This window comes from Ochotona curzoniae, unplaced genomic scaffold (genome assembly GCF_017591425.1).
Source record: "Ochotona curzoniae isolate NIBS_2020 unplaced genomic scaffold, NIBS_Ocur_1.0 scaffold_4701, whole genome shotgun sequence".
Lineage (NCBI taxonomy): Eukaryota > Metazoa > Chordata > Mammalia > Lagomorpha > Ochotonidae > Ochotona > Ochotona curzoniae.
In genome coordinates, this window is record NW_024467122.1 from 64,261,505 (window position 1) to 64,285,190 (window position 23,686).

A 23,686-nucleotide genomic window follows, 5' to 3' on the forward strand; every position below is an offset into this window, starting at 1 on the left:
CCTGACTCCCTTGGGGAATTGAGGGCTAGCTGCCCCACCCCTGGCTCTATGCAGTGCAATGAATATCACCTACTTCTCATCAGTCTGATGCCAGAGCCTGGCTTACTGCCCCGAGACAAGCAGCTCTGCTGCTAGAGTCCTACAGAAACTCCTCCAAATTGCAGGGGTTGTCTTAGAGCAATTTCAGGGTTCTCCCTTGCCTCTCTCACCCTTCATGGCAATCATCCTGAAATTTTAAACCAAGTCTAATCATACAACTTAAAAACACCAAGAGCAATGTTTCATGTCAGTAAAAAATCCCGAGTCCTTCTGTAATCCGGGCCCTTTACCACACTCCTGCCCCTCTCCTGCACTCTGCTTGGTCACATGTGTCCCCTGCCGTGCCTCTACCTGGCAAGTATGTTCTTGTTTGAGGACCTCAGCATAAGCTGGCCTTCATGCTGTGAATATTCTGCCCAGACACCCACGTAATTCATGCCCTCATCTGATTCAGCACTGCTAAAAACATCACCCCACCAGAAAGGCTTTCTGCGATCAACAAGCAGAAAACAAGTTCCCCCTCCTCTCCAGACTGATTTTCACATCCATTAACTAAAGCCCATAATGAATGCTTTCTTGTCTCCATTTACTATAATTGATGATCCATGAAGGTGGGGGGGATTTTTATATAGCTATATATAAGCATTTACCCCCAAGAACAATGTATATAGTTTATATTTGGTAAACACTTGTTGAATTAACCACTTGATGGTACATTAAGGTGTTACATTAGAATTCCAAGTATGGGGCCCGGCGCCCTGGCCTAGTGGCTAAAGTCCTCGCCTTGAACACACCAGGATCCCATATGGGCACCGGTTCTAATCCCGGTGGCCCCACTTCCCATCCAGCTCCCTGCTTGTGGCCTGGGAAAGCAGTCGAGGACGGCCATGCACCTGCATCGGAGACCCAGAAGAGCTCCTGGCTCCGGGTTACAGGCTTCGGATTGGCGCAGCACCAGTCGTTGTGCTCACTTGGGGAGTGAATCATTGGGTGAAAGATCTTTCTCTCTGTCTCTCCTCCTCTCTGTACATCTGACTTTGCAATAAAAATAAAATAAAATCTTAAAGAAAAAAATTCCAAGTATGATTCAAAACTTTGTTTTATGTAACAAATGAAAGCAGCATTTGTGGACTGCCACAACCAAGTCTAAATACACACCAATCAATATCTGTGCCAGTAAGCCATGCCTCTGTTTGGTCACTACAGCTGAATCACAAATGTCTTTCTGTAAATCCGCTCTCTGCATCCATCAGGTCCTACTGAAGGCTGCTCCATCAATTTTCCTCGAGGCACCCCTTCAATCAGGTTTCCTGGGTCCTTTCGTTCTCTGTCCCCTGCTTCTAACAAGGCTCTGGCAATAAAGGCTTGGCCAGATTTTTTAAGCTATTTTTTTTTTTTTCTTATTGGAAAGGTAGATATACAGAAAGGAGAGATGGAGAGGAAGATCTTCCGTCCGATGATTCACTCCCCAAGTGAACGCAACGGCCAATGCTATGCCGATCTGAAGCCAGGAGCCTCTTCCGGGTCTCCCACGCAGGTGCAGGGTCCCAAAGCTTTGGGCTGTCCTCGACTGCTTTCCCAGGCCACAGGCAGGGAGCTGGATGGGAAGCGGGGCCACCAGGATTAGAACCGGCGCCCATATGGGGTGTGCAAGGCGAGGACCTTAACCACTGTGCCATTGCGCCGGGCCCAAGCTCCTATTTTCTTAAGAAAGCTGTTTAAGACTTAGCCATAGAGCTGCAGAGGAACTTGGATATGTTCAGAAGGTGGAAATAACCACAACCAGAGAGATCAGAGTACGACTGGAACTTAAAGACCCTGGAGACCTTTCAGAAGCAAGTACCCTGGGGAACAAGGCATTAGACGTTGGAACTCATCCTACTGAACTGTACCACAAGCTTGATTTCAAACGCCTCCAATCAACTAGCTTCACATTGTTTCCACTTAACAGCTTTCCCCACCAAATCCATAAAAAGCAGCGTTTAGGAAGACAAATTTAAATCTTACTGCTCATACCTCTGTGACTGCGGGGCATACTAACGAATCCTTCTCAAAAGACCCGTGCCACATACTGGTTTTGTACGCACAAGGCGTCATTCAGTCCACTCTAGTCCATGGAGGATAGCTTTTTTTTTTTTTTAAAGATTTATTTTTATTATTTTTTCATTGGAAAGGCGGATATACAGAGACGAGAGACAGAGAGGAAGATCTTCCGTCTGATGATTCACTCCCCAAGTGAGCACAACAGGTCGATACTATGCCGATCCGAAGCCAGGAGCCTCTTCCGGGTCTCCCACGCGGGTGCAGGTTCCCAAAGCTTTGGGCCGTCCTCAACTGCTTTCCCGGGCCACAGGCAGGGAGCTGGAAGGGAAGCGGGGCTGCCGGGATTAGAACCGGTGCCCATATGGGATCCCGGGCGTGCAAGGCGAGGACCTTTAACCACTTGCACCACCGCGCCGGGCCCCGAGGATAGCTTTTTTTTGGTAAAGATCTGTCTACTTATTTGAAAGGCAGAATTAGAGAGGTCTTCTATCTGCCAGTTCAGTCCTCAAATGGTTTCAACAGCCAGTGGTGGGCGGAGCCAACGCCAGGGGCTTCTTTCTAGTCTCCCACAGGAGAATCACTCGGGACCGTCCTCGCTACTCTCCCAGGTGCACCAAGCAGGTAGCTAGATTAGTGGAAGTGGAGTGGTCAGGACTCCAACCAGCAGCCCTATGCGATGCTGGCATTACAGGCAGTGGCTTTACACCCTACTCCACAATGCTGGCCCTGAGCACAGCATTTTAACAATTGTTCCTTCACTCTCTTACCATCCAATCATCCTCTCTACAGGTCATTTCTATCAGCAAACAAACGGCTACTTCTCCCATTTTAAATCTTTTTTTTGTCCTTTAAAAAGCCACAACCCACTTCTTCAGATAGTAACAGTACATTTCTGTACTGTCCGTTACTTTGCCCCATTCTCTCTTCCCACCCTTTTCTCTTAAAATGACTAAGGTTCTGCCTCCACCGCTCTAAAGAAACAAGTGGCGACAGTCACCAGTGGCATTACTGAACTCAGAACATCTGACCCAGCACAGCCCATTAGACTCTTAGTTAAGATGCCTGCTTGGCTTCTAGACTACAAAACTTTGAGTTATCCTCTTAACTCATTAGTTTGTTCTCTCTGAACTCTTAATGCCAAGGACATTGTGCTTTATTTTCTGCTACTTTATAGCTCCACTTGTTACTTAGTGATCAACATTCATTCTTTTGGCTGTACAAACGATTGATGATCCCCAGATTCAGAAATTGGTACTGCACTTCTCACTCCTAGATTTAGTTGCCCACTCAACATTTCTGTCATTTCAGTTCAAAGAAGCCAGTAGTTTGGACAAAAATCTGTGATGTGACCTTCCAATGCACGCACCCCCGTAAGCTCCAGGTGCACTCAGAGCATTTCTGGCCGTCTTCACTGTCACCACCCTGGTGGGAGACACTATCACCACCCTTTATTTACTACAACAACCTCCTGATTTCCCTTGTTTTCAAGTTTTGCTTATTTTATTGGAAAGGCAGATTTACAGAGAGGAGAGAGAGAGAAAGGTCTTCTGTCCTCAGGCTCACTCCCTGAATGGTCTCAATGGCCAGAGCTGAGCTGAAGCCAGGAGCCTCCTCCCCGTCTCCCATGTGGGTGCAGGGTCCCAAGGCTTTGAGCCATCCTTGACTGCTTTTCCAGGCCATGAGCAGAGAGCTGGAAGGAAAGTGGAGCAGCTGGGACACAAACCTGTGCCCATATGGGATGTGGCACTTGGAGGTGGAGGATTAGCTAGTAGAGCCAACACATAGGTCCCGGATTGCCCATTTCTGTGCTTGCTCTCTACGCTCTAACCAAACGCCTAGCCAGGATGACCTTTAAGACGTCAGTGAGAATATGTCTCTTCTCTGTTCCATCAGTCGTTGTAACCTTCCTACTGTTCATCCTCTCCCACAAACACACATTCTGTGTTCCTTGATACTCCTCTAACACGACAAGCCTTTTCCTAAAAGGTTTAAAAATGGCTGTTCCTTCTGCCTGCAATACTCTTCACCTGGTTAACCCTAATGTCTTTGTCTGCACAGACAGAATTACCTCAGTCCTAAATTCAGCACAAATCCACAATGCCAACTCCCTCTTTCACTCTGGAATTGCTCAAACCCTGTATCTTGATCAACTCCGATGACTAACACAGTGTGTATTGCAAACTCCATAGGGTACAGACCGTTGTGGTCACTGAAGTAAAATAAGCATCTAAACTAGTACCAGGTGCACAATAGAAGCCAGCTGAAGCATTCTCAATTAATGACTAAAGGCTGTTACCAATAAACATACATAACGTTAGGGGAAGGGGTGGGTAAAAACTGAAGAGGTTGCAACAGAAATAAAGCCTTTACCAAGGAGAGGCAGGGCAAGAGGGTGGCTGACTTAAGATGCTTTAGTAATCATCTTCCCACAGGAATGCCAATTTGAATAACTAGGTGTGTGCCACGGCACTTTCAGAAGAGATATGGAAGCCAGGCAAGATCAGTGTCTGGTTTTGATAGAAGACTCACTGAGGGTACAAGATGGTGTCGTCACTATCTCCCCTCCCCTAAGCACTACAAGGAGAAACTGCTGTCCTCCTCCTCGGGAAAAGGGAGAGTCAATTCCATATCTTATACTTCAAATCCGGCACCTGCTGAAGAGGATTACACGGCCTACTACCACCAAGCTTGAACCTGCCTTTGGTCTTCTCAGTTGGGAGAACAAGGAGACCGGCTTTCACTACCCCTCTCCCTCAACTTCCTGCAAGCCATGCAAGAGGCTCAGTGCCAGCACCACTGCAGTGGAGCGACCCAGTGCCAGCAGGTCCTTGTAGACAGACTCGGGGCTGGATGAGTGTTTCAGCTCACATTCCTGCCACTCTCACTAGTGTGTAGAACACCACAGTGAGAAGACTGCATCCAGCAAGTGGCCAAACTGCCATGGCAGATTCCAAGGAGCCCGCTCCTAGGACCACACCCGCAGATATGCAGACACAGCCTCCAGACCCTCCCATTCCAAGTAAAGAACCATGGTCCTAATGGTCCTAATCGACTGGAGTTATCTACCAGCAACTGTGACCTGTGACTGGCTGCAGTAGCCTCGGGCTCCATGGCAAAAAAAGAAAAAAAAAAAGGTCCTTGGTCCAACCCTGAGCTGTACTGTTGGCAGGCTGTGGGCTGTAGGTGTGCACTGGCATTGTAGCACAGGTGGCCACAGAGTGCCTCCATTCCCCCAACCCCAGACAGCATTATGAACTAGACAGCAACACACAGCAAAACCTATAACATCACTTCCCAAATTTAAACAAGATATAGAAAATCTAAACAGACCACTAGTGAAACTGAATCATTAATCCAAAGTCACTTAAAAAGAAAGCCCAGGACCAGATGGTTTCACTCCTAATTCTTGTCAAACTACCACAAAGAAATCGAAAGGGAAGAATTCCTCCAAACTCTTTGTGTGAGGCCAGCACTAATTCGATTCCAAAACCAGACAAGGACAAAACAGCAGAAATCTACATCTTAACCTTCCATAGGAGTAAAGAGACCAAAATCCTCAGCAAAATACTAGCGCATTGAATCTAACACATGAAAAAGATCATTCGCCATGACTGGGCAGGATTTACCCCAGGGATGCAGGGGCAGTACAACACAGGCCAATCAATTCTTACATACATCACATCAACAGAATGAAGGAGAAAAAGTATCATCTTTTATCCAGAAAAGGCATTCATGAAGTTCAGCATCCACTCATGACAAAAACCCTGATCAAATTGGAAAGCAAATGTATGGGCACAGCAAGAGCTAAGTGTGACCATCAATACAGCAAATGTCATGCTCAAGAGGGGAAGAGCTGCCAGTCTTTCCACTATGGATGTCCTCTGCACTCTTACTCAACCCAGTAGTGCAGGTGTCAGCCAGGGCAATTAGGCTAGGAGAACCCTGGTCTGAGGACGACCTGACTCTACAGGGAAACCTAGAGGAAGGGGCAGCTAGGACAGATACATGAACTCAGCAAAGTTGCATGGTGCAAAATCCACACACACAAATCAGGAGTATTTTCTACACTAATACAGAGAAAGAAATTATGCAAGCTGCAACTGCCCAAAAACCATGTAATAAATGTAAAACCATGGAAGCCAAAGGTCTCTTGAATAAAAATTACAAAACATTAATGAGAGTGAAGACACCAAAAACCAGAAAGATGTCCCATATACACGAATTGGAAGAACTGACACTATTAAAGTGTCCACACCGCTCAAAGCAGTTTACAGATTCAATGCATCCCCATCCAAATACCAATGACATTCTTCACATAACTAGCCAGAAAACATTCCCAAATTCATATGCAAGCACTAAAGGCCGTGAATACCCAAATAATCCTATAATGAAGAACACCAGAGGTAGCACGGCATTCGATTGTAAAATACACCACAGAGTCACAGCAAACCAGAGCTGCACAGTGCTACAAACGGGATGTTAATTTAAAAACTTTGCAAAAGAAACAACAGTGCTGAGACAATGGAATGGGAGAAAACACGAACACACTATCCGTCAAAAGATCAATATCTTACATAGGAAATGCAGGAGACTCAGCTACAGAGCCCCCAAACAGCCGGACCGACATCTCCCCAAGACGACACACAAGCGTTAGCACACAGACGCAGCAGACAGACGCAATCGCAACAGCTCTCAGTGGGAAGCAGCTCAATACCACAGGGACATCACTCCGCCGACACTGGCTATTACCAAATCCGCACAAATAACAAGAGCAGGCAAGTATGTGGCCAGAAGGAAACCCTTACACGTTAGGGGTGTAGCCACCTACTGTAGGACCCGGCCAGTCCGTGGCAGGCCGCCTGTCCGCAAGAAATCAAAGTCCTGAAAAACAGCCACCCGCGTTCCCAGTTCCCAACAGCACAGACAACGAATCACCCCGGGGTGTCCGGGAATGGACGGCATAATTTCAGGATTCCAGCACAAAAACTTAAATGTTGACATCTGCACCAAAACGATTTTTCAATTGGAGGCCATCATGTCCACTGAAATCAGACAGACACAGGAAGACAAACGCCGCACGCTTACTCTCCTACACGTGCAAGGTGTTTCACAGTGATGAGCAGCGGCTGGGACGGGTAACGGTTCCCTCACATTTCTCGGGGCGCCCCATTCCGAGGGGCTGCCTCGGCTCTCACGCCCAGCACCCCGGAAAGGGCACCCCGCGCTCCCGGCCCCGAGCGATCCGCTCACACCGCACAGGACCCCCCTAAATGCCCCAGGCACACACGCTAATCAGAACATCACAAACATTAAAGACCCGACGAGTTGTAACAGTACGGAGACTCGTGCCATGCCCCGCTTGCAAGCGGTCTGCGTTATCCACAACAGGTGAACGCTGCAATCACCGCCTGACTGACCTCAGGTGCCCACCAAGCCGCAGGACGGAGACGGGCTCGGGGCTTCCAGGCGCTCGGGGCTCACAGTCCCGCAGGGCCCCGTCCTGGCCCTTCCCGGCCCAGCACCCCGTTCAAAAGGCGGACTTCCCTAGGGTTCCCGCCTCAGAGCGGGGCGGGCACGCACCTGGCCGCCGACCGCCGCGGCCCCTCCTCCCGGCGGGGTTCCCGGGGCCCGCTCGCCCGCTCGCTCACCACCGCAGCGAAGGCGCTCCCGGCCGCGGCCCCACACAGGCCTGCAGACTCCGGACTCACCGCCACCTCCGCGTCGGCCGCCGCCAAACCGCAGCGCTGGGCGCACGACCCGGAAGTGCTCCCGGAACCTGGAAGTGACACCACGTCTGCGGGCTCGGCCCCGCCCCCACGGCTCCGGTGCGCCAGTCAAGGCCTGTGAGGTCAGAGCGCGGGCGCGGAGGGGGTGGGGTTTGTAACTGACTCCGCCCACCCCATTCCGAGGCCACGCCTCCATGCAACTCTCCAGGTTGTGCCTACATCTTTCCAAAACAAATTAGAATTTTTAGAGGCTCATCTCCACATTGTTAGCAGCACAATTTAATGGACCTAGACATTCACTTTCTAATGCCTGGACTCTGTTGAGGATAATACTGTTGAACTACGTGTAATAATAAATTGAGAGATTCTGCAACATCTGAGATCCATTATCTCCTGTTAGTCAAAACAGAGCTGCCGTTATTTTGGTCCCGATTAGGCTTCAAGCTTGTGATTCATTAAGAATTTTAATTTCTGAGGTCTTGCACTTAAAATTTGTGCCCAATATGTAAAGCAAATACTTCAGCATATGCAGTCTACATAATTCCAGCTTATCTTAGGTAACCTAATTATTGTGAATTAATGAATCTAATTGTAAAGTATACAGCAGTTTGCCATCTAACGTAACCAATTGGAACCTCTGAGCAGGTTTTGGTAAGAAATTTACACAATCTCTTCATTTTCAGTCACTTCCCTAATTGTACAAAATTTGTACTCCAGTGTTAAAAATCAGACTGCACTCTTCCTTCCTTGAATAGACAACACAGACCCCAGAAAAAAAAAAAAAACACAAAAAGGCCTGGTATTACTTGAAAGGCTTATTCGTATCCACTGTGAGAGTTTAACAAGCATTGACAGAAGGCAGAAAAAAGTGACAACACGAGGCACAAACTTTCCAATTCATTTATTTAAACTCACGAACGTTGCAAAAAATACGATGTGCAACAAATTAAAACACAAGTTACTGTATTCCTAACAGGTCCAAGGAAAAAGAAAATAATTACATCACCATAGGAAATCCTGACCGACCTTGGTCTTACAGAGACCACATGGACATGCTGCACACAGACACACATGGAAACTAGATTTCTCAGTGTGCAAGGATCTAACGAGGCTAGGCAACACCATCCTGCTAGTAATACAATGATCACAGTACTGTCTAAATGACAACTTGTGAACCTGTGGCAACAAACATATTTTTAAATATGTATGAAAGTGCATTAGTGTCTAACAAACTCTGTATTGTTTTCTACAGGAACAAGGGCTGTGCTAGTCCGTGGCTTTGAACATCACTAAAACGGACTCACTGGGTTTATGCAAATAAACAGTTACACAACTGTTCAAGGACACTGGGCTTCAGATGGTCTGTATACAAACAGTGCCCTGGAATTCTTCCTTTGCCAAGCGAAACGTGAACTGAAATCTAAGTCCGAAGCACTAGACTCCTGGTCTGCATCTATACTTCATCCATTAAGTGCTTTGTGTGAATTTTCATGGCATTTTAAAGTTTACTCTCCAAGCATCTGAAATTAAGTAGAAGACCTATTTATTACATTTTGTTGGGACAAAAGGTTCTATCCAGATTTTAGCATTCTTCTTTTAACATTCTAATTTATTTTTCTTTAATACTTACAACTTTAAAACAAAGTTATATTACTGAGCCCTACACTACTGATCCGGGCTCTTCAGAAATCTCAAGAATGGGAGACGAGGGTGCTGGGGTCCCTCAGACAGTTCTTACCAACTACATCAAGTAGACAGTAACTCACTTCCCTCCACAGCCGGCCTTCCATGCATGTGTAGGTTTATGCTCTAACACACTCCAACATCACAACTCCTATTCACCATAAAGGCAAACTCCTGGCCAGCAACAGCTTCCCAGTACATTAACTCCACTACTCACTCCATCCCTTTAAGATCTATTTCTGAAATATGTGGACAGGGTGGGGAGAAAAACAAAACAGTGTAGTGGACTGTTATTTTTTAGTCTCTCTCCTCATGTGATCTATGTTAGCTATTTTCTACATACAACATGGGAAAAGGATGGTATTACTATGAACACACACACACACACACACACACACACACACACACACACACACACACACACTGGCTTCATCATGGAACCTGACTGTTCTATCAGATATTTATCCTAATGCTAACTGACCAACTGCAGAAATCTAACAAGCTGTACCTGCATTACATCTAGCACTTCCAAACTCCCTGAGCTCTCACCTATCAGTCCTTTGAAAAAAGCCTCTATCCAAAAAGCAGACCCCTATCTTTTCAAATATTGTAAACACATTTGCAGAAACTTTAGCCATAAAACCATCAGCACAGTTCAGAATCCAGTGCAGTTACTGAAGAACAATGTCCTTTTTCAAAGACTAACGTTGACCAACTGTGACCTGTCTAAACCTTTAATCTGGCACTGATTGCTAACCCTCTCTGCTGAAACTTGCTTCTCTAGCAACAAAGAAAGCAAAGCAAATATGAACTCCTTTCATAGCTGTTACCACCTTTTCTCCTATTCACACTGTGTACAGCCAGCCACAAGCTTTCCGGCTGGGTAAAAGAAACGGAACTACCAACTGACCCTAAAGAGGACACATTCATTCAGTGGGGGCCTTAGATAACAGCTAAGTCTTTCTTTATCCCTTTATAAAGGGCTCCTTTCTCCTGCTTGATCTTTCCCAGATATGCAGCCAGACTGTACTTAGAATCACATGTGTCCATGCTCCCCACTAAGTTAAAAATTCCTAAGCTTAAATCGTGGAGTCCATAACAACTTTCCCCGGTGCACAGAACACAAAAACCAAAGTATTTCATGCTCCACAGGACAAGCTTCCAACTTAAAAGGGGCACCAGAACTAAAGCTAACAAAAATGTGGACAGAAACATCATAGGTCATGTAAGTTAGCCTCATAACCCCCAAAAAGATAAAATACAATGATATCTACTTCCACCTCAATCAGTCATGGAAAATTAAAATTTAATAAAATGTCACATGATTGCCAATTATAAGTAAGCTTAATCAATGTTTTTCCTTTAAACTACCAGTTATCATCTTAATTTCATAGTTATGAAACATTTGTTGCCACATCCCTAGACCAGAATGTACTAAGGTGTGAGTTATAGCAGGTATTCTAATCTGGTTCTTCACAGAATACATCTTCTGTTATAAAAACGAGTGTTAGAAACCATGATTTCAGAAGTAAAAATACAGAGTTAAGTTAAGCTTTTTGTCTCTCCAACTGACCCAGGTACTGCTGTGGGAAAAGCACCTATTAAAAAGGCCAACCCATATCAAGAAAACACATGGATAAAAGTTGCTTACAATGCTCTACAAATATGGACTATCATCACAATTGATTCAACCATGACCTTTTATTCATGATCTCCATATGGTGAATTCAGAAGGAATGCCTAAGTTGTTTCCATTAGTTTACTTCAACACAGTGTTTCTAAATTTTCAGCAAGTAATGGTCTTGGCTTCATTCACCATAGCTCACATTATTGCCTCAGGATGTGCCAAGAGCCACTGGATCCCAAGCTGAGACAGGGAGCTGCTAAAGATGGTCTCAGCTGGAGAATCCTCCAGCAGCTCACGGTTGTAGCTAAGTTACCATTACAAGTCTGTGATGAAAGAGTACAAAAAGTAGAATTCCCTTTTGCATTAAAAACTTTGTCCTTAAAAATAACAATGTTTTGCACAGACTATGTGTTTAACAGAAGACAGAATAAGCCTTTAAGGCTTACTTCTATTTTCTTCAATTTTGCTGCACCATGCCTAAATCTTGAAAAACACACAAAGGGCTGAAGAGTGGCAGGAAGAGGTTTGGAAGATGGTACATTTACCAAATACATGAGTCATTCAAATGTCCAATACAGCATTAGACCAATGTGTTGATTCTGAATGGTTCAGTAGGTGACTGAACAAAACAAAGAGTTTACATGTGTTTATTGTGTCATGAAGATGATGCTTTACCCTAATTTACAGTACTGTTAACAATGGTTCAACAGCAACCTGGAGACAGATCATCTGGGACAAGCTCAAATAACTGAGATGCAAGGATTTGGTAAAGTGCTCACAGTGAGAGCAGTTTAAAAAGCAGCTTGTTTTCTACAGAAAAAGTCATGACAGTGAATAACTCATCATTCTTTGCAAAACTCCACAGCATTCACACACAGAGAAGAGAGCAATACCCTGGACACACAGCTCATTTCACATTAGTGAACAAACCCAAGATTTTATAAACTTCTGACTCTGGGCCAGAAGATAAAATGTCCCATTATATACATATGTACAAACACAGCTTCTCAGCCCCTTAAATCCTGTTATTTCTAAAAATGGCTTTTTGATTTTTCTTTCGGTTTAAAAAGGAAAAAAACTGTGCATCGCACTTGCAGTTGCTCTTCTGTATTAAGGAACAATACATGTTAAGTTAGACAACAGCCTGGCATGCCACCAAATCTGATGAGATTATACACGTGATCTTTGGATGTTTAAGAGAATCAGTCTGACTGTCCCTCATCTTATGAGCAACTTAATTTTCTAAGTTACCCAGGAAATGTATTTAACCATTTACAAAATAAAGACAAATTCTAAAGTGTACTTTACAAAAACTATGGTCTTGGTTACCTGCATATGTTTCCATAAGACAGGTATACATTAAAAAATATTGCTCAAGAAACATAAAAATATATATTATTTCTTTAACATTTATGCATATAAATATTTTACTGAAGAAGATGCATCATTCAATAAACAAATGCAAAACTTTCATATAAAGTGTAGTTCTCTGCTATTTAGTACTATAAAATATAAGATGATTACAATAAAGTTAGCTATTAAAGGAGCTAAATTCAAGAAATTTGCAAACCAATACAGCAGTGAACAGTCCCTTGTACAAAAGTCCATTAAGAAAAAGTCAAGTCAATTTTGTAACAGATTACATAAAATATGGGCCAATAAATGCATTATAAATGCAAAACAGGATTGCTTCATCAACATGTTCTTCAGTCTTGTTTGGACTAGATGCCAAACTTACTGCTCGCTTTTTGGTTCATCTTGTTTTCCATTAAGTTCTTGATCAACTCTGTGTAACAAAAAAATTATAGATAATAAAACACTAGCAACGGGACATTTTCTAAGAGTGACTACTTCCAGCATAGAATATTATTCTGTTAAAAACAAAGCTTTGCGAAGAAGCAGACATAGTAAAAGATTACCAAACATTTCCCCAACAACAAAAGACAAGAATATTTTTATAGACAGGAAGACACTGATAAGAAACGTGCGACTATCGTTTCTTAAAGATCATAAACTACAAACAATGTATATGAACTTTCTTAAAAGTTCATGACTTGTAGCTTTGCTGCAGTGCAAGAATCCAAACAGTAGAAGACCAGTAGGAAAAACAACTCCTCAAAAACGGTTTTGTTATCTGAAATATGAAAGTGCTATCAATCCACTGACTGATATTATTTTTACAATAAGGGATAAAAATGCACAGTAATGTAAGCCATAGTTATACTCCAAGCTGTCTTAGTATGCTTTGTGTGACTCCTTTCCACTTATTTTGACACTGAGAAGCCACAGAAATTTAATATCAAAAATATCTAAAAGTAAATTAAAACCTTCTAGATGAACTACAGATTAGACAGAATTTATATCAAACTTGTGATACTAGCATCACATCTGAGTTCCTGGCTTATCCATTTCCAATCCAATTTCCTCAGTGTGCCTGGAAAAGTGAAAGATGGCTCAAGTACTTGGAATACTGCTACCCATGCATTAGACTCAGATGGAGATGGAGGCTGCTTCGGCTTGGACCAGCCCTGGCCACTGCAGCTATTTCTAGAGTGAACAGTAGATAGGAGACATTCTAATTCTGCTATTCAAATAAATAAAACAAATCTTTGAATAGAAAATTATTCCCACAACAAGTCAAAGATAACATTACATAATGTATAACTACTCTACTTGTCGTTATTTGAATTACTACTGTGGAAACATGTAGTAACAACTTGGTATGACACAGGAAGATAATTTTCACACTTATGCCCATACTAAGTCAGACCCACAAATCTTGGTCCATTGTGAAGCCAGATTACCAACTTTAGAATATTTTTATACTGGTATCAAATATTTCAAAGATACATATATAATGCATGTCCAAATCTTCAATATTCCAATTAATTAAGTATTAAACTATTACTTAAACACTGTTTAAAAGTTTAATTATCTACCATACTTGCACTAGGTGTTTGAAAGAAACATCTGTAAAATTTAAAAATACTGTATTTCAATAGCAATGGTTTTAGATCCTACTTAGCATCAGTACCTAGCATGGAGATGGCACCTCAAATAAGCTCATGTGCACCTGTCCTTTTAACTTTTAGTTTTAAAAATAGTACACCAGTCCTAGTGGCTAAAGTGCTCTCTTTGCAGGTGTGAAGATCCCATATGGGTGCCAGTTCATGTCCCACCTGTTCCACTTCCCATCCAGCTCCCTGCCTATAGCCTGGAAAAGCAGTGGAAGATGGCCCAAAGCCTTGGAACCCTGCATCCATGTGGGAGACCTGAAGAAAACTGATCCTAATTGCAACGTGGTACAGAGTCTAAAAAGTAGGTAATGTTTCTACTTAAGACTAGTAACACAAAAGTAAAACAAAACAAAAAAGGATGAGATCCAGTTTTCTCAATGCTTAAATTAGCATAACAGCACATTGTATTCACAAAGACAATTCATTTTGAAAGCCACAAAGCCACTTGCTTCAAAATGCGATTACAGATAGAGTCATTTGTCTGCCAAGTATACAATGATACCTGGAAAAGGAATGAGAAATCAGCATGATCTCAAATCACTGCCCACATCAAAATGGCAAAGTACAATTAAACTGTGAAATGTAAAGCCATGAGTCCATTCCATGATTGATTAACTCAGTTCTCAGCAGCGAAACTAAAATGTGTTAAAAAAAATTGTCCAGTTCTACTCAATTACAGTTAGTGTCTTAGAATAGTCAAGTGAAAACCACATATAAATCTCTGACCTTAACTCTTAAGAAAAAGAAGGACTGCACAAAACTACGGTTGGCCAACTTAACTAACAAAACTTTAAGAAATTTGACAACAAATTAGATCTTTACCTATTCTTTTCTATAACATCACATAAAATGCTGTTTTAATAACTTTGTACTTCATCTTCTATGCCAAGATATTAATAGATAATAGCTATGCTCAAAGCAAAGTGTTCAAAATTAAATTTAAAATGGAAAGCAGAGCAATCAACTGTTAAATGGTCCATTGCACTTTTAGGTATTTTATCACATGTAGAATTTGACTGGTTAGCAGGCCATTTAATTTAAGCGTACAAGGAAATTGATGTTGGTTAGCCAAAGAATATATGCATTGCAAATATAATCATCAACCCCAGGGAAATATACAATTCTGTAAAGATATCTGCACAAATACTGCAGAGGCACAGGCTAGGGACTGCAAGTAAACGGTGAACAGATGGTCTTAAAAGCAGCTGGTATTTCAAATGGACTCAAAGTAATTCCTTTAGTTTTACCATCAGTGTTTACAGCCACGGGTAGGATGTGTTGTGGTCCTAATGCGCACCATATGTGGTATCAAAACAGGGTGAATGCAGTTCACGTTCACCATTAGGGGAACTCTGGATTCACCCTGTATTTGGATGTGGGGGTTTACTTATATTTACAAATGCTATTATCTTTGTCTACAAGCTAACCAACCAGTAAGAAAGGGTTAGTCTGTGCAATGCAAATGAACTAGTCTAGATGCAACCCAGTCAAGGTGTGCATATACCTTTTTTGTTTCTTTTTAAACTTTTCTTCTTCATACCTTGGTAGGGAAGAGTTATTTCAGTAAGTACACATATTATGAAGTGAACAAAAACTTGAAAAAAGATACCAAAAATAAGCTTAAAATTGCAGATAAAACAAAAAATGTGCAATGTACAAAGTACAAACTGACTTAATGTCATCATTGATGTTATACAACCTAAAATCACAGATCACGAAAACAAATTAATGTTTCTACATAAAAGCATTATGGTGTTCAGGTATTTATCTCAACAGCCTTAAACAATGTCCTTCCAGAGTTAGACTGGCAAAAGTGAATTTCTTAACTTCTAGTCACTGAAAATTACTGCCATTTGACTGACTTCATGAATGCTCCCTATTTCCAGCAGTATGATCATTCAGTGCCACAACGAACCCCCTTCTGGAGACCAACACGCTCAGGCTTGGAGAGGGTCCTTCAGTACTAAATAAACAGGAACTCACCTCTCAGCTTGTCACCAGTCTTTAAAAGCATAAAATGAATAACTATTAGAAATCAATTTCTTATAATCCTTCAACTGATAGTTTGAAGAACTTGGTGACTAATGGATAATGTGAGGGAAAATGGCTTTTATGTCTTTGTTACACACATTAGCATGCAATTTCAAAATAAACTCAGAAAGAATGCACATTAAAAATTATTACCCACTTAAATGAAAGTACAAAGAACCAATAGAATGAGAAAAATAAAAGTAACACATACTGTTTTATGCACTCTGGTATGCCAACATATTCCATGGGGACAAGTTCTGCTAATTCTGCCAAATTAAAGACGTATCTAATTTTTTGGCTGAATTTTGAGCTATGGAAGAAAAAAGTAACAATTACCTCAGCATTTCCAACGAATATAGTTGCAAAGAAATTTGCACAAGAACTTTTCTTTATAAGGTCAAGAGCTAAAATTACCTAATAAATGGTCTTGTGACAGCCAAAAGTGTTCTAATAAACCAAGATGGATGTACAATGATTAGAGATTTTAAGTTTTTTCGCAACCTGCGGTTTTAAAAAAAGGGGAAAATTTAAAAATATTTACAAATTTTAATGTTAGAGGTTAAGACATCATAAGTACATGCAAGTTTATGGAAAGTAAATAAAAGCTCTTACTGAAGCTAAGAAAATACATTCTTTAATCATGACCACCTCTCTTAAATGAATTTTAGTTATTTAGCTAAATTCATATCCACTGAATGGACTGCCTCTTAGCATGTATTCACTCGTCTTCAGGACTCTGTCAAATGGGGAAAGCAGCTAATACTGACTTTGAAAGCAAATGATTCTCATTTTCCAACCTGGAGAGAAACGAACACCAATTTCTCAAACGCCATGCAAGTCTCTCGGTAGGTAGGGCACTGCGAGCAGAGAGATCCCACAGCCACTAACAACATGCATCAGGCCTAAGTCATAAGCCCTATTCTTATACTTTACTTTAAAATTAAATGCAATAACCCCAAAATGGCTTCTTTTTTAAGTGAGTAAATAAACTACTGCTTAATCATGCATATTTCATATAAACAAAGTGATTCCTTTTTCATCACAAGAGCTAGCCAATGCAGGTACAAAGAGAAACTTAGTAATGAATCTTAACTGATGAAACTATTTCAAATAAGCTATGACAAACCAAACCCACTAGAGAATCAAAGTTCCTTCCATTAGCACGAATATGAATCAAAAGAATACTTTTAGAGTTGTTTACAAAGACTGTAATTAACACTACGACACTTGAAAAATCTATGGAAAAGAGAATTAAAAAGATTAGGTGCTGGCACGATAGCTCAACTGGCTAATCCTCTACCAGGAAATGCAAAATCCCACATGGCACTGGTTGGAGTCCTGGCTACCCCATTTCCCATCCAGCTCCCTGCCTGTGGCCTGGGAAAGCAGTGCAGGATGGCCCAAAGCCTTGGGACCCTGCACCCACGTGGGAGACCCAGAGGAAGCTCTTGGCTCCTGCCTTCGCATCAGCTCAGCTCTAGCTCATGTGAATAAACCAGATGGGTTAAAGATATCTCTCTCCACCTTTCAAGAATAAACATAAATAAATATTTCTCCATCTTTTTTTTCCTTTTTTTAAGAAATGATAAGTTTGGGGTCAGCATTTTGGCAGAGTAGGTAAAGCTGCAACCTGAGATGCTGGCATCTCTGGTTCATGCACCTGATATTCCACTTATAATCCAGCTCACTGATAATGGTTTAGGGAAAGTAGTGGAAAAAATCATCCGAGTACTTAGCCCCCTGCCCTTCATGTGGGAGAGCTGGATCAGGTTGCTAGATACCGGTTTTGGCTTGGCCCCACCTGGGACTTTGCAGTCATATGAGGAGTGAATCTGCAGCTGAAGATCTCTTTTTACATTACAAAAATTTGGGTCACCCAAACAAACATCTTTGGTTTTTCACAAACTTTTTGAAGCTCTCTTGTGTCTTCAAGAGGCCCAGAATATGCGAAGCATTATCAATCTGGCAAACTTGGAATATGACAAAGTACAGAAATGTTCTACTTTCCATCCCTTCCCAAGATAGAAACTGTTGCAAAGTGTTCAATTTGGCATAAATAAGAGAGTGTTTGCTTAAGACCTAAATAGATGTCCCTTGTGACATTCTAAAATACCCTTCAGAAAAAAACCAAAATTTATTATGAAATGAACAAATGCAATTTAAGAGCAGACATGGTGTCTTTACAAGGCAAAAAACAAGGCAAAAAAACACAAATCCACTAAGGTCATCATAAAAACCATTCAGCCCGCTTTCAGCTGTATTTATATTACCTTCTGTCAATCTGCTGGTAGCATTTCCTGAGCCATCCCAGACTTGGCATTTTCCTACGTGTTGTTGCACCATTTAAATAAACGATCATGTAGTTTTCTGCTACTAACAGCTCCAAAGTGCCAATAACATACCTGTAAAAACAAACTGAGCCCTAAATATCACAGGCGGATTTGAACTAAGTCTTCTAAATTATACAATTCCCTTTCTACCCAACAATGACAGGAAACACAATTAAAAATTATAAACTGTATTAACTGGCATTATGAATATTTTAAGCTATTTTCTAGAGATACATATTAAAATGTTTACAGATGCAATAACAATGTGTGGGGATCTGATTCAAAATTATACAGTGAAGAGAGAATAAGGGATGACATACAATTTGATAATTACAGAAGATGCTTATCTGCCACAGTTCCAGAAACCTACATCAACCTGAGCAACATGGTGAATGTGGATTAGTCAGAGTCAGCTCCTGACAGTGGGCTTCAGGGGCTCACGTAATTCAGCCATATGGTTTTGAGAAAGACACTTCTTTAAGATTCATAAATCCACAAATATAAATAAAGTGTTAGTATAATCTGAAGTTATATCTTCTAAATTCAAAATGACACCTTGTTTTTACTGAGTTGTAAAACCACAACTGCATAAAGCCAAAGGATAGACAAAGAACCAAAATTGGGAAATGCACACTTTTTACACAGGTTAAGTTCCAGCAAGTATCTTTAAGATATACTTACTTAAAGAGATTGTCCATCAGGTATCTGTAGTTAGGTTGACCACTTTCGGGCATAAAGCAGACAGCAAACACGACAATAGCATTCAACCCATCCCCATAATATCCTGAATAAGAAACCAAAGATTACATCACTTGCATGATTTTACTCCGATCTTTTTAGATGACATCTGACAAACACACTTAAACTAGTATAATTTTATTAAAAGCTTGCTTTAGGTGATAAAAATCTCAGCAACTAAAACATATCAGAAATAACATATTTTGAAGTATTCAAACGTCCTTCTTTTTCACAGATGCATTTACATTCAATGATGCCTAAAATTTTGCAGATCTTAAGATGTTAAAATCTAATAATATAATTGACACAACTTTCAGCAAAGAAAAGATGACTAAAATACCTTCACTTCAACTATAATCCTTAGACATTAAGCTGTACCCAGTTAAAGTATTCTTTGCCAGATGTTTAACTGTTCTTAAAAAGGTGAAGACATGAACATTTCAGGAACACTAGAATCCAATCTGTGTTTCTTAATCATCTCAAATAACTAAACAATGGGTATTAGTTAATGAGTATTAATCCAACAGGCTAAGGTATCTTAATTTTATTTTCCCCCACGAGAAGTGAAATGCTATTTCTAAGAGACCCTTGGTTTAAACTGGAAGGAAGGTCTCAAGGTTTGATTCTTCTGTACCAGAAATGAATGGGTATCTGGGCTTCTGATCCTGATGATCCATTTATCTTCATCTAAATAAGGTTAGATTAGGCAGAAGAATGTAACTGCAAATATTCAAGTAATGTGTTATCAAATGAATGAGGACAATAGAGAAAAGCAATAGGATGGCAAATTTTAAGTGGAAATGACGCTAAGTGATAAGAATCCGTCTGCTGATCCATACGGTGGCTGTCCTCAGTTAAGAGGATATACGGCAATATGACATGCTCTACACAAAAAGCTGTGTCCCAACTAGCAGGGTAGATTTTAGTTACCGAAAAAGGGATATTTATTGGGAGGATAAATTTAAAAATTAGTTTAAGGCAATAAAAATGTTCTATATGCTAGGAGGTGGAAGCCACATTACATTGCCATAAACCATTATATACACATTTGTTTTTTTTTAAAGATTTATTTTTATTATTATTTTTTTTATTGGAAAGGCGGATATACAGAGAAGAGAGACAGAGAGGAAGATCTTCCATCCGATGATTCACTCCCCAAGTGAGCGCAACGGGCCGATACTATGCCGATCCGAAGCCAGGAGCCTCTTCCGGGTCTCCCACGCGGGTGCAGGGTCCCAAGGCTTTGGGCCGTCCTCGACTGCTTTCCCAGGCCACAGGCAGGGAGCTGGAAGGGAAGCGGGGCTGCCGGGATTAGAACCGGCGCCCATATGGGATCCCGGGCGTGCAAGGTGAGGACCTTTAACCACTTGCGCCACGGCGCCGGGCCCATATATACACATTTGTTAAAACTCATTAAACTTGCTGTTAGTCTTAAGTGATTACAAAAGAGAGAAGTAAAGTTCCAGTTTCGGGTGGCCTGGATGGAAGGAAGACAGCTTCTAGTGCATATTCTTTCTTTTTGGAAGACTCAGTAGTCATTTACTTGAAAGCCAGAGTTACAGACAGGGAGATGGAGAGAGCTTCCATCTTCTGGTTAACTGCTTCGTTGGCTGCAACGGCAGGGCTGGGCCAGGACAAACCTAGGCAGGAGCCTGGAGCTTCATCCAGGTCTCCCACATGGATGGAGGGGCCCAAGCACTTGGACCACATTTTGCCACTTCCACAGTGCATTAGCAGGGAGCTGGACCAGAAGGAGAGCAGTGAGGATGGGACCGAGTGCCTACTTGGGATGCCAGCCTGACCTACATCACAACACCTGCCCTACTCTCTTCGTACTTTTTAAACTGACTGCAGATGTGTATTAATGACTTTTTAAGTGGTAATTTTATCCTTTTATTTCAAAACTGTTACATTCATAAAATGACAGAAGCGCAGTATCTCTCAAATCTCTAGAGATATTTTTAGAAGCATTTAGAATTTGATACTGCATTTGTAAGTCTAAATAACAATCTTCAGTACCTCTTACCTCCATGGCTGATAACTTTCTTATAGGGCTCAATTGCCTTCATGTCCACCCTGTGGTCCTGCTCTCCAATCCTGAACATACGCCAGCGCCGTCCATCTTCCTTCTCCTCCGCAGCGGTGTACTCAGTAATTGAGCCTTTCCTAAGCACTTCAGTAGTTTTGGGTTTTGGAAGATCATCTGTCAAAAGACAAGGCTTTTAAATCACAGACTGCTACACAATAAAAATCAAATTAATGCTAACCACTTTACTATCCAGATTGTTTGGAGAATTTTCATTATACTACCTGTGGACTTTCAAAATCTCTTCCATTACTGAAAAAAAGGTTACTTTTAGCATGCAGCCATCTTAAGTCTTCAGAAATCACAGTTCTTTACTTTTTTTTTAACTGCTCCAGTCAGCAAAGCACCTGATCAGTGTTATGTGTATCCACAAGCTCATCAGAAAAGCTAATTTACAGAGAGCGATCAAAGCTTTAGTACATGGGACCTATAAGGATTTTCAGACTGTACTTTTCACTGCTTCTATAGGTTACTGAAAGTCAGTCAGTTGTTTTTTTCTGTTGAGCACATAAATTCTCAAACATTGTAATGCCAGATAGAAAGTGGTTAACTACAATGATCACTTCTCATTTCATCATCAGTTTTAGAAGCAGAAATGTATTTATAATATTCTGAAGTGGACATGCAAAAGCAATTAAAATTAGCTGAAGTATAAGCACCAATGATTAGGTGAAATTTATGTTTTAAGGTTTGCAGTTTAGCTGATTTTTATTGAAGTAATGATTTTCAAAATTTTAGTATCAGAGTCCTTACCAAAAGATGGGGGCATGGGAAACCTACTGCATGTTAGTTGTTTGTTTCCAAGACAAAGCTGTTAATGGAAAATATCCTTCCGGAAATGACTACAGCGGCATTAAAGAAAGAGACAAAACACACAGGCAAAAAACTATTTCAGTATCTTCATAAGATATTGCTTATTATTGGACTGCTTACTGAACCAGTAAGTCAGGGAATATAAGAACAGAAGATACAAAATATAATTTTTTACTGCAAAATATCTAATGCCAGACACTAACTTGAAGTAGAAATAATGTCAAGGACTTAGTTATACAAACTATTGATTAGCTACTATAAAGTGAGATAGCAATTATTTAATTAAGGAAAGCACACAAAGCAAAAACATGTCAATCTCTTTAAACCGATATAGGCACTGATAAACACAAGGTTTGGTGGCCAAGAGCATACATTAATCCAAATTGATGGATTCAAAAAGTGCAAAAGGATGAGACAAACCTACTTAAAAAATAACTCCTAAGAACTGGCTTCAGCATGCCCTTCATGCAAATCCTTACTATTTTTAGCACATTCCCCAAATTATGTCTTTTCCCCCCTCTCCTTCCTAGATCAACTGAAAAGAGCACGCTTTAATTACCAAGCAATGTTTTTGAAGCATCTACTGAAAAACTAAGTTTACAGCTCTGGACAATTAAGAAGAAAAATAAAGCCACCAAGGTAATTTACTGTAAATGGTAAGACCATGAGAACATTGAGATGTTAGCAAAATTTTATACCTAACAAATGTGATAATCCTAGAAAAAGTAACATGTTTCAGACAAAATTCTTGAATGTATCCAATCCAGTTAGTTCACGATCAACTTGTGAGATTATGCAATTACCTGAATTTTCCATTTCTAAGACAACAGCACTATAAGAATATGTGTGCACACAAAGACAAACATTAATCATCAAACACCAGGCTAAAAACAGGGCTGCACTCACCTTCCCACTCAAACTCATTACTGTTTTCTGAGGGCGTGTCCAAGCCATCCAAGTCAATCTCCCCGCTCTCCTCCAAGTCGTCAGACAACACAGAGCCATCACTAGGATCCAGGGTCAGGCTAATGTCTGGAGCCATTAATTTCTTTCTTACTTTTGTATTTCCATTAACTTCTAGGGAGCCTGGTATGAAAACAAAGAGATACTCGCAGGAATGCTTAGATACTTGGTGGGCAGTAACAGCATCTTAATCACTTCATTCGTGAGAAGAATATTCAACAAAATTCCAAAACACTAACTTACAAAATTTGGGTTTTGATCACTATTATGCTACATCATTGGGAAGAGACACAGACCTTACAATCACTTCTCTATGAAGAAATTATCTCCTCTCATCCCTTTGAAAATTTCTGAAGACCTAGGGTATGCTTTCGGAGTGAAATGAAAGGTCAAACCAGTGCAGGTAAAGCAGCTGCCCCTGCTTATGTCCCGGACAGCTGCCAGGCGTTCGGGGCTCCACCGCCCGTGCGGGAGAGCTACAGGAGAGCTCCTAGCTGCTCTCGGCCTGTACCTGGCTGTTGCTGCCATCTGGGATTGAATCCATGGGTGGACAATTTCTTCCTCTCTCTCTGACTTTCAAATAAACAAAC

At 41.3% G+C, this 23,686-nt stretch overlaps 1 protein-coding gene across 2 annotated transcripts in view; it reads right to left on the reverse strand.

The window, feature by feature from the left end:
• The window catches only part of BNIP2 (BCL2 interacting protein 2), a 32,866-nt gene that overhangs the window by 2,029 nt on the left and 7,151 nt on the right, over nucleotides 1-23,686 (reverse strand). Inside the window, exons 4-11 of one of the 2 annotated variants that reach the window (XM_040969950.1) lie at nucleotides 23,040-23,219; nucleotides 21,261-21,437; nucleotides 19,178-19,280; nucleotides 18,437-18,568; nucleotides 16,581-16,667; nucleotides 16,378-16,476; nucleotides 15,640-15,675; nucleotides 12,857-12,904 (exon numbers count right to left, since the gene is read on the reverse strand). In XM_040969950.1, coding sequence (XP_040825884.1) covers nucleotides 12,857-12,904; nucleotides 15,640-15,675; nucleotides 16,378-16,476; nucleotides 16,581-16,667; nucleotides 18,437-18,568; nucleotides 19,178-19,280; nucleotides 21,261-21,437; nucleotides 23,040-23,219 — 862 coding nt within the window. The remainder of the gene's footprint in view (nucleotides 1-12,856; nucleotides 12,905-15,639; nucleotides 15,676-16,377; nucleotides 16,477-16,580; nucleotides 16,668-18,436; nucleotides 18,569-19,177; nucleotides 19,281-21,260; nucleotides 21,438-23,039; nucleotides 23,220-23,686) is intronic. The other variant, XM_040969951.1, reaches the window with a different exon arrangement.